This window comes from Mustelus asterias, chromosome 19 (genome assembly GCF_964213995.1).
Source record: "Mustelus asterias chromosome 19, sMusAst1.hap1.1, whole genome shotgun sequence".
Lineage (NCBI taxonomy): Eukaryota > Metazoa > Chordata > Chondrichthyes > Carcharhiniformes > Triakidae > Mustelus > Mustelus asterias.
The window spans coordinates 11,969,349-11,980,696 of NC_135819.1; the positions used below are offsets into that span (position 1 = coordinate 11,969,349).

The 11,348-nt window shown below is 47.0% G+C and overlaps 1 protein-coding gene across 1 annotated transcript in view; it reads right to left on the reverse strand.

Annotated features, from left to right (window-relative positions):
- Positions 1-4,443, reverse strand: part of LOC144507631 (complement C3-like) — a 132,779-nt gene extending 128,336 nt beyond the window's left edge. Inside the window, exon 1 of the mRNA XM_078234787.1 lies at positions 4,337-4,443. Within this exon, the coding sequence (XP_078090913.1) occupies positions 4,337-4,404 (68 nt within the window). The 5' untranslated portion in view covers positions 4,405-4,443. The remainder of the gene's footprint in view (positions 1-4,336) is intronic.
- Between the last annotated feature and the right edge of the window lie 6,905 nt (positions 4,444-11,348).

Consider the following 11,348-nt stretch of genomic DNA (forward strand, 5'->3'; position numbering starts at 1 on the left):
TCCATTCAAAAGTCTGACAGCAGCAGGGAAGGAGCTGTTCTTGAGCCGGTTGGTACGTGACCTCAGACTTTTGTATCTTTTTCCCGACGGAAGAAGATGGAAGAGAGAATGTGCGCGTGGCCCTTAATTATGCTGGCTGCTTTGCCGAGGCAGTAGGAACTGTAGACAGAGTTAATGGATGGGAGGCTGGTTTGCGCGATGGATTGGGCTACATTCACGACCTTTTGTAGTTCCTTGCGGTCTTGGGCAGAGCAGGAGCCATACCAAGCTGTGATACAACCAGAAAGAATGCTCTCTATGGTGCATCTGTAAATGTTGGAGAGAGTCGTAGCTGACATGCCAAATTTCCTTAGTCTTCTGAGAAAGTAGAGGCATTGGTCATTTCGTCAATAGTAATAAGTCAGGCATTCTAGTATCAATGTACCTGATTGGTTTTAGGATTGATTTATTCGATAGATAAGCTGTCTTCCAGGACTGACAGGGGAAGCAAATCCCTATTGAGGCAACAATTTTATATTCCTGCTTCCTGACTTCAAGCAGAATTATGGGGGAAGAGTTCTGGTCTCATTGGCAATGCTGAGAAATAAATTATCTCAAAATGACGCAGTAGCTTGAAGAAGGGAAAGGGTTTATGTTTTTTTGGACCTAGAAGGTTGAACTTTGTACTTAGAATGTATCACAAGCATAACTCTTCATTGTGGCTAATCTCCTCAGGTTTATACTGCTTTTGACATGAATAAAAGTTATTCTTGTTTGTACTGCTTCTGACATTAATACCAGTTAACTTTTATTTTTACAATGATAGTCAATGTAAATGTGAATGTGTTTGTGAAGTCTTACCTTTCCTACAAGTTTGTGTGTGGTTTGCGGAAGACAGGCGATTCCATGATGTGGATCGCGATATCAGCCGTTTGAAGAGGAACTCCCGCTAGGGCAGCTGGACGAACGTCGGAGCTTCAAAGGGGAACCGCGGGAAGAACAGGAAACAGAAGACCTGCGCTTCGTGTGCTGAGGATGCCAGATACACTGGTTTATGGTCAAGAAGTTATCAATGTATTTTTTGTAGTTGGCCTGGAAGCTTGCTTCGTGACCAGCAGTTGTAAATTGTATTTCCGAGTCGTGACTGGTCTGGGGTTGATTAGTGACCAGTATTCGAAGCCATGCTGTATATATATCCCCACTTTTCTGTGTTCAGAGAGAACTCTGGCTTCCGCTTTCAAGGGGTCAAGTTCTCCCGCAAGATTGTGAGAATAAAGCCTGACAGTATTTTGACTCAGACTTCAGTGGTATTTTTACTGATTTCATAGCTCTTACTCTTTCTCAACTTTCATGTCGAGAGGGCTAAAATACAAGAGCAGGGATGTACTTCTGAGGCTGTACAAGGTTCTTGTCAGACCCCATTTGGAGCAGTTTTGGGCCCCGTATCTAAGGAAGGATGTTTCCACTAGTAGGAAAAACTAGAACCAGAGGGGACAACGTCAGGCTAAAAGGAAGATGCTTTAAAACAGAGATGAGGAGGAATTTCTTCAGCCAGAGAGTGGTGAATCTGTGGAACTCTTTGCCGCAGAAGGCTGTGGAGGCCGGGTCATTGAGTGTCTTTAAGACAGAGATAGATAGGTTCTTGATTGATAAGGGGATCAGGGGTTATCAGAAAAGGCAGGAGAATGGGGATGAGAAAAATATCAGCCATGATTGAATGGCAGAGCAGACTCGATGGGCCGAGTGGCTTCATTCTGCTCCTATGTCATATGGTCTTAACTCTCGGGGGCAAATTTTCCTGTCCCGCTCGTCACGGGAATTGTAACGGGCGAGGAGCAGACCATGGAAAGGCTCGTTAACCTCGGGTGGGATTTTCCAGTTTAGGGTGAGTAGGGTCAGAAAATACCACCCTAGGTCTGTGATGGAGATGGACCTTAGTCAAATCCAAAGATGTGTGGGTTAGGTTGATTGGCCATGCTAAATTGACCCTAGTGTCAGGGAGTTTAGCAGGGTAAATATGTGGGGTTACGGGAATAGGGCCTGGGTGGGATTATGGTCGGTATAAGACCTGATGTAGTTTAGGGATTCTATGATTCTATGAAATGTGAATTTATTAGTGTCACAAGTAGGCTTACATTAACACTGCAAGAAATAACACTTTTTTTATTTTAACCAAGCAAGGGGTTAAGGTGAACTAAAGTTTATTTAAAGTAAAGTTTATTTATTAGTTACAAGTAGCTTACATTAACACTGCAATGAAGTTACTGTGAAAATCCTCTAGGTGCCATGCTCCTGCGCCTGTTCGGGTAACACTGAGGGATAATTTAGCATGACCAATGCACCTAACCAGCACGTCTTTCGGACTGTGGGAGGAAACCGGAGCACCCGGAGGAAACCCATGCAGACACGGGGAGAATGTGCAAACTCCAAAAAGACAGTGACCTGAGCTGGGAATTGAACGCGGGCCCCTGGCGCTGTGAGGCAGCAGTGCTGACCACTGTGCCACCGTGTCTGTTTGATATCAATTTAACCTGGGACATGGTAATGCAATTTAATGTTGACCTGGTCTGATATAGCTAAGACACGGGTTTAAAGCCTCTCTGTGCACAGAATGCCATTAGTGAAGTTATTGTAGATATATAACTCTCCATGGCTATTGTTGGCTGAAGAGACTTCCCTAACTTGAAGTTGTTATTTATATGTAAATATATACAATGTCCTTCAACAGCGACGTGAGTCCTGTAATTGTTTGGTGACAAAATTCATGGAAAACAGTTAAACACACAGCTCAGGAGGATGCCGTGTGTCCCATCATATCTGTCCCAGCTCTCGGAACAAGCTATCCAATTAGCGCCGGAAAAAGATATCTGATAAATGATTGGATTCTTCAAAATGCTCTGGAAAGCTAACCAAAATTTGTAATGCCTAAGAAACAAACCCCTTTCTGTGGGTGGCATGGCAGCACAGTGGTTAGCACTGCTGCTTTACAGCGCCAGGGTCCTGGGTTCGATTCCCGCTCTCTGTGTGGAGTTTGCACATTCTCCCTGTGGGTGGGTTTCCTCCGGGTGCTCCCGTTTCCTCCCACAGTCCGAAAGACGTGCTAGTTCGGATGCATTGACCCGAACAGGCGCCCGAGTGTGGTGACTCGGAGGATTTCACAGTAACTTCATTGCAGTGTTAATGTAAGCCTTACCTGTGACTAATAAATATGATGTGGAGTTGCCGGCGTTGGACTGGGGTGAGCACTGTGAGAAGTCTCACAACACCAGGTTAAAGTCCAACAGGTTTGTTTGGTAGCACAAACTTTTGGAGCGTTGTCCCAAGGCATGGTACATCGGCCATGCAGACACTACAACAACAGATGAATGGACACCAACAATCACCAGGCAGGAGTGTTCTCTTCCTGTTGGGGAGCACTTCAGCGGTCACGGGCATTCAGCCTCTGATCTTCGGGTAAGCGTTCTCCAAGGCGGCCTCCACGACACACGACAACGCAGAATCGCTGAGCAGAAACTGATAGCCAAGTTCCGCACACATGAGGACGGCCTAAACCGGGATCTTGGGTTCATGTCACACTATCTGTAATCCCTACGACTTGCCTGGGGCTTGCAAAATCTCACTAACTGTCCCAGCTGGAGACAATACACATCTCTTTAACCTGTGCTTAACCCTCTCTCCACTCACATTGTCTGAACAGACTTGATTATCTGTAAAGACTCGCATTCCAATCATTATCTTGTAAATTGAGTCTGTGACTTTGTATGCCCTGTTTGTGAACACAACTCCTCACTCACCTGAAGAAGGAGCAACGCTCCAAAAGTTCGTGCTACCAAATAAACCTGTTAGACTTTAACCTGGTGTTGTGAGACTTCTTACTGGACTGGGGCGGCATGGTAGCACAGTGGTTAGCACTGCTGCTTCACAGCTCCAGGGACCTGGGTTCGATTCCCGGCTTGGGTCACTGTCTGTGTGGGGTTTGCACATTCTCCTCGTGTCTGCGTGGGTTTCCTCCGGGTGCTCTGGTTTCCTCCCACAGTCCAAAGATGTGCGGGTTAGGTTGATTGGCCATGCTAAAAAAAATTGCCCTTAGTGCCCTGGGATGCGTAAGTTAGAGGGATTAGTGGGTAAATATGTAAGGATATGGGGATAGGGCCTGGGTGGGATTGTGGTCGGTGCAGACTCGATGGGCCGAATGGCCTCTTTCTGTGCTGTAGGGTTTCTAAGATTCTAAGACTAATAAATAAATTTTGCATTACTTTGTGAGATCACATTAGGAATCTGTCCGAGGTGAAACATTCGATGGTATCGAAAACAGCGCACATTTAAACGGAACATAGAAACATTCCCTCATACTTACAGTGGATTACATTGGACAATTGCAGGAATGAAGACCAACAGAGCAAGTAATAGAAAGATCTTCCTCATGATGATGGACTGCTTCACTGCGACTAATCCTGCAAAACCATTTCATCAGCTCAATCCGACCTTTAAATATTTAACAGTTGGGAAATCTGCACTGCTGTTTGCCCTTCAAGACGGGCAAATGTTCATTTGTTTAATTAAGAGTTAATTTAAACCCAATAGTCTGGCAAAAATCCAGGAACAGCAGGCATTTCCCGACATTTGGTGGCTTTTTGCCTGTAATTTAACGTTTGATCTGAGCAAACTAAGAAGGTTAAACCCCAACGGATTTATTTGGAATCACAAGCTTTTGGAGCGCTGCTCCTTCATCAGGTGAGTGGAGAGGTAGGTTTCACAAACACGGCATATATAGACAAAGACACAATTGCAAGATAATGGTTGGATTGTGAGTCTGAAAGAATCGCATTCCAACCGAGATATTGGGCCTCATGTCACACTACATGTAACTCCCACCATTTGACCTGGATTTGCAAAACCCTACTAACTAGCTTGAGACAATTCACATCTCTTTGTGATTATCCCTCTCTCCACTCGCACTGTCTGTGTCTGAAAAGACTCACATTCCAACCATTATCTTGCAATTGTGTCCTTGCCTATATATGCCGCGTTTGTGAACCTACCTCTCCACTCACCTGAGGAAGGAGCAGCGCTCCGAAAGCTCGCGATCCCAAATAAACCTGTTGGACTTTAACCTGGTGTTGTGAGACTTCTCACTGCGCCCACCCCAGTCCAACGCCGGCATCTCCACATCATGGCTGCCATTAGCAAACTAAGATAAGGGGTGGAATTTTGAGGCCGCGTTAGCCATCAGTGCAAATGGCAACGCGGAGCCAAAATCCCGTGAGAATCAAAAAAACGGGAATCTTGTCGGCGTGTTGTAATCCAGGTCAGGAACTCCAAGGTGTTTTATGGAGTCAGCCTAGACCATGGGCGGGATTTTACGGCCCCGCCCATCCCAAAACCATAAAATCCCGCCCAATGTCAACGGACCTTTCCATGTTCCGCCCCTCGCCCACCCCGATTCCCGCGGCGGGCTGGTAAAATCCTGGCCCATAATTTTTGTACTTTGAACTTGGCTAGGATAAGCGTGATATGTTTCACTTCAGCTACGATTCAAACGACCCACTTGGGAGCTTTTCTCAAACAAAGTTTATTTAAGAATACAGTTAACACACAGAACAAAAATTAGCAATAGCTTTTACCAACTACCAACGACAAACAAGAACAAAAACAACCATAAATGCACTGTCCCAACCAAACAAGCCCCATGTAAACTTACACCTGTCCCAAGTTTAACACAGAAAATGAGAATGCTCAAGTGATGCTGGAACTTACTCCTTTGGCTGGAGATTTGAAACCCTGAAAGTTTAAAGTTAAAGTTTTAAAGTTAATTTATTAGTGTCATAAGTATAGAATCATAGAATCATACAGTGCAGAAGAGGCCCTTCAGCCCATCGAGTCTGCAACGCCACATTAGAAATCCCTGAACTCCCATCTAATCCCATCGCCAGCATTTGGCCCATAGCCCTGAATGTTATGATGTGCTAAGTTCTCATCCAGTTACTTTTTAAAGGATGTAAGACAACCCGTCTCCACCACCCTCCCAGGCAGCGCATTCCAGACCGTCACCACCCTCAGGGTAAAAAAGCTTTTCCTCACATCCCCCTAAACCTTCTGCCCCTCACCTTGAACCCATGTCCCCTTGTGACTGACCCTTCAATGAAGAGGAACAGCTGCTCCTTATCCACCCTGTCCAGGCCCCTCATAATCTTGTACGTCTCAATCAGGTCGCTCCTCAGTCTTCTCTGCTCCAACAAAAAAAGCCCAAGCCTACCCAACCTCTCTTCATAACTTAAATGCTCCGTCCCAGGCAGCATCCTGGTGAATCTCCTCTGCACCCCCTCCAGTGCAATCACATCCTTCCTATAATGTGGCGACCAGAACTGCACACAGTGCTCCAGCTGTGGCCTCACCAAAGTTCTACACAACTCTAACATGGCTTCCCTGCTTTTGTAATCTATGCCTCGATTGATAAAGGCATGTCCCATATGCCTCTTTCACCACTCTACTAACATGCTCTTTCAAAGATCTGTGGACAAACACGCCAAAGTCCCTTTGTTCCACAGAACTTCCTAGTGTCCTACCATTCATTGAGTACTTTCTTGTCAAATTACTCCTTTCAAAGTGTATCACCTCTCACTTTTCAGGGTTAAATTCCATCTGCCACTTTGACCATTCCGTCTATATCTTCTTGTAGCCCAAGACTCTCCGCCTCACTTTGCGTCATCCGCAAACTTACTAATCGTATACCCCCCACATAGTCATCAATGTCATTTATATAAATGATGTGGTACACCACTGGGCACTGGCTTCCAGTCACTAAAGCAGCCTTCCGTCATCACCCTCTGTCTCCTACGACTGAGCCAATTTTGAATCCACTTTATCAAATTACTCTGTATCCCATGTGAATATACCTTCTTTACAAGCCTCCCATGTGGGACCTTGTCAAAGACTTTGCTGATATCCATATAAACTACATCGACTGCACTACCCTCATCTACACACCTGGTCACCTCCTCAAAAAGTTCAATCAAATTTGTTAGACATGACCTCCCCCTGTCGAAGCCATGCTGACTATCCCTGATCAAGCTTTGCCTCTCCAAGTGGAGATAGATGCTCTCCTTCAGAAGTTTCTCTAATAGTTTCCCTACCATTGGTGTGAGAGTCAGTGGTCTGTAGTTCCCTGGTTTATCTCTACAAACCTTCTTAAGTAGCGGAACCACATTAGCTTTTATCCAGTCTTCTGCCACCTCCCTCGTGGCCAGAGAGGAGTGTGAAAATTTGGGTTAGAGCCCATGCAATCTCCCCCCTTGCCTCCCATTGCAGCCTAGTTGACCTATCTGAACAGTCATTTGGGGTCACGAAAGCTGAGTAGAGAGACCACGCTCAAAGCGGAGGAGGGGGGCATGATAACGTAATTTTGATTCTTGCCTGTGAGCCGAGATTCTAAGCTGCGCCACAGAGGGAAAGGCGTAAAGATTGCTGTCCAGAGACGGAATCCTGGTACTGTGCGTTTAGCAGATCCAAGAAGGTCTCGCGCACTAATAACATACGAGGCTAAAACCAATTGGAAGGGAGGGTGCCAATCAGCCCAGGCATGAGAAGGCTCCTTGGGGGTAGGAGAGTGAAGTATTTTTGAGCTATTGGGATGGAACTCAATGAGAAGTCCCCATTTGAAAAGAGTCCTCAGCAGGGGCTGAGGGCTCTGACTTAAAGAAATTCCCAGAAGAAAGACTGAGGAATCATAAGTAAGACTTGCATTAACACTGCAATGAAGTTATTATGAAAATCTCCGAGTCGCCACACTGTTCGGATACACTGAGGGAGAATTTAGCAAGGCCAATGCACCCTAACCAGCACGTCTTTTGGACTGTGAGAGGAAACCGGAGCACCCAGAGGAAACCCACGCAGACACGGGGAGGATGTGCAGACTCCGCACAGACAGTGACCCAAGCCGGGAATCGAGCCCAGGTCCCTGGCGTTGTGAGGCAGCAGTGCTAACCACTGTGCCACCGTGCCGCCCAGGTTAGGTGGATTGGCCATGCTAAATTGCCCCTTCGTGTCCAAAGATGTGCCTTCATGTGGACTTATAGAGTATGGCAGAGAATGTAGATTTGGATTGGGGGAAGAGACGATTCATTAATACAGACAATAGTAACGGAACGCGGTAAATTAGTCAGGAAACGATTGAGAAAGGATATGAATCAGAGGCTTCCCAGTCCGAACAGAAATCTTGGTGGAAAGCCCAGACTATAACGAAATAGAGATGGAAAGTGGTGATTCTCACCGGCGATAATGAGGAATCGATTCCAGAGAGAGGCTGTTAACGAGCAGTCACGGCAGAGGTTGCCAAGGAAGATGCTAAAAATGAACCCTCAGGGAGGAAGGTAACAAATTAATTGTATCCCCCAATCCCAGGGGAGTCTGATGAGGAGGAAATAGATGGGGAAGCTTTATGGGCGGCACGGTGGCACAGTGGTTAGCATTCTGCCTCACAGTGCCAGGGACCCAAGTTCGATTCCCAACCTTGGGACACTGTCTGTGTGGAGTCTGCACATTCTCCCCGTGTCTGCGTGGGTTTCCTCCGGGTGCTCCGGTTTCCTCCCACAGTCCAACGATGTGCTGGTTAGGTTGGCCATCCTAAATTGACCCCAGTGTCAGGGGGATTAGCAAGGCAAATGTGTGGGTTTTGAGGATGGGGTGGGATTGCTGTCAGTGCAGACTCGATGGGCTGAATGGTCTCCTGCACTGTAGGAAATCTATGAATCCATGATAATCTTTGGGGAACTAAGGGGCAATTTAGCATGGCCAATGCACCTAACCTGCACATCTTTGGATTGGTCATAGAGTCATAGAGGTTTACAGCATGGAAACAGGCCCTTCGGCCCAACTTGTCCATGCTGCCCTTTTTTTTTAAACCCCTAAGCTAGTCCCAATTGCCCTCATTTGGCCCATATCCCTCAATACCCATTTTACCCATGTAACTGTCCAAATTCTTTTTAAAAGACAAAATTGTACCCGCCTCTACTACTACCTCTTGCAGCTTGTTCCAGACATTCACCACCCCCTGAGCGAACAAAATGCCCCTCTGGACCCTTTTGTATCTCTCCCCTCTCACCTTAAACCTATGCCCTCTAGTTTTAGACTCCTCTATCTTTGGGAAAAGATATTGACTATCTAGCTGATCTGTGCCCCTCATTATTTTATAGACCTCTATAAGATCACCCCTCCGACACTCCAGAGAAAAAAGTCCCAGTCTATCCAGCCTCTCCCTATAACTCAAATGACCAAGTCCCGGTAGCATCCTAGTAAATCGTTTCTGCACTCTTGCTAGTTTAATAATATCCTTTCTCTAATAGGATGACCAGAACTGTACACAATATTCCATGCTAAATTCTCCCTCAGTGTACCCAAACAGGCACCGGAGTGTGGTGAAATGTCAGCCGAGGCTTTACTAAGGAGAGATTGGATATTTGCAACAGATAGTGAGGAGCAGAGATATGAGCAATTTAAATGGGCGATAGGGCGGGCCGTAGGTAAGGGATATGCTAATTGGGTTAAGGTAACCATTGTTAAACAAGACCCCAAAGAATCTGGAGAAGAATACAGCTACACTCCCCCTGACTCGTTATTTTGGCTGTATAATTCCGTGTCCTTATTCTGCCAACAGTGTGCGTCCCCTCCCCCTGCCAAATTAGTTTAAACTCCTCCCAACAGCATGAGCAAAACATCCCGCAAGGATGTTAGCCCCGCTCTGGTTCAGATGTAGACCGTCCCGCTTGTACAGGTCCCACCTTCCCCAGAAACGGTCCCAGTGATCCAGGAATCTAAAACCCTCCCTCCTGCACCACGCATTCATCTGCACTATTCTCCTATTTCTGTGTTCGCTCGCACGTGGCACTGGGAGTAATCCAGAGATTACAACCTGAGAGGTCTTGCTTTTTAGTCTCCCTGAATTCTTGACGCAAGGCCTCATCCGTCTTTCTATCTATGTCACTGGTACCAACATGTACCATGACCTCTGCCTTATCCCCCTCTCCCTTCAGAATGCCCTGCAGCTGTTCAGTGACATCCCGGACCCTGGCACCAGGGAGCCGTGTTGACGGCCACAGAAGCCCCTATCTTAGGATCGTAGAATCATAGAATCCCTACAGTGCAGAAGGAGGCCATCGAGTCTGCACCGACCACAATCCCACCCAGACCCTATTCTCGTAATCCCACCCTGCTAATCCCCTGATACGAGGGTCAATTTAGAATGGCCAATCTACCTGACCCACACATCTTTGTACTGTGGGAGGAAACCGGAGCACCCAGAGGAAACCCACGCAGACACGGGGAGAATGTGTACACTCCACACAGGCAGAGGCCGGAATTGAACCCGGGTCCCTCGCATGGTGAGGCAGCAGTGCTAACCACTGTGCCACCGTGCCGCCCAGTTCCCCTGACTGTCGATTCCCCTATTACTATTGCCTTGCCTCTCTTCCCCACATCCTGTACAGACAGGTTGCTTGTGGTGCCAGAAGCTTGGCTCTGTCTGCACTCCCTGGAGGAACCAATGCCCTCATCAGTCTCCAAAGTGGGATACGGATTTGCGAGAGAGACCCCAGGGGATTCGTGAACTACCTGCCTCCATCTCTTGGACTCCTTGGTGGTCACCCATTCCCTTCCTTCCTCAGGTCCCTTCAGCTACAGTGTGGCCGCCTCCCTAAGTGTGCTATCCACAACGCTCTCAGACTCGTAGATGCTCCACAGTGTTCCCAGCCACCACTCCAGCTCCGAAACTCGAGCTCCCAGGAGCCGCAGCCGGACATACTACATTAGGCTGACTTTAACGTGGCAATGAAGTTACTGAGTCAGCATTTATTTCATGAACTTACAAGGTTAGCAGTTGGCTCCTGCTCTGCCCAAGACCGCAAGAAACTGCAAAAGATCGTGAATGTAGCCCAGTCCCATCACGCAAACCAGCCTCCCATCCATTGGCTCTGTCTACACTTCCCGCTGTCTTGGAAAAGCAGCCAGCATAATCAAGGACCCCACACACCCCGGACATTCTCTCTTCCACCTTCTTCCGTCGGGAAAAAGATACAAAAGTCTGAGGTCACGCACCAACCGACTCAAGAACAGCTTCTTCCCTGCTGCCGTCAGCCTTTTGAATGGACCTACCTCGCATTAAGTTGATCTTTCTCTACACCCTAGCTATGACTGTAACACTACATTCTGCGCTCTCTCCTTTCCTTCTCCATGAACAGTATGCTTTGTCTGTATAGTGCGCAAGAAACAATACATTTCACTGTATCCCAATACTTGTGACAATAATAAATCAAATTCTGTTTCTTTCTAATTTCACGCTCTTGCTGGTGTCATGAAAATTAAACCAGTTGATATCC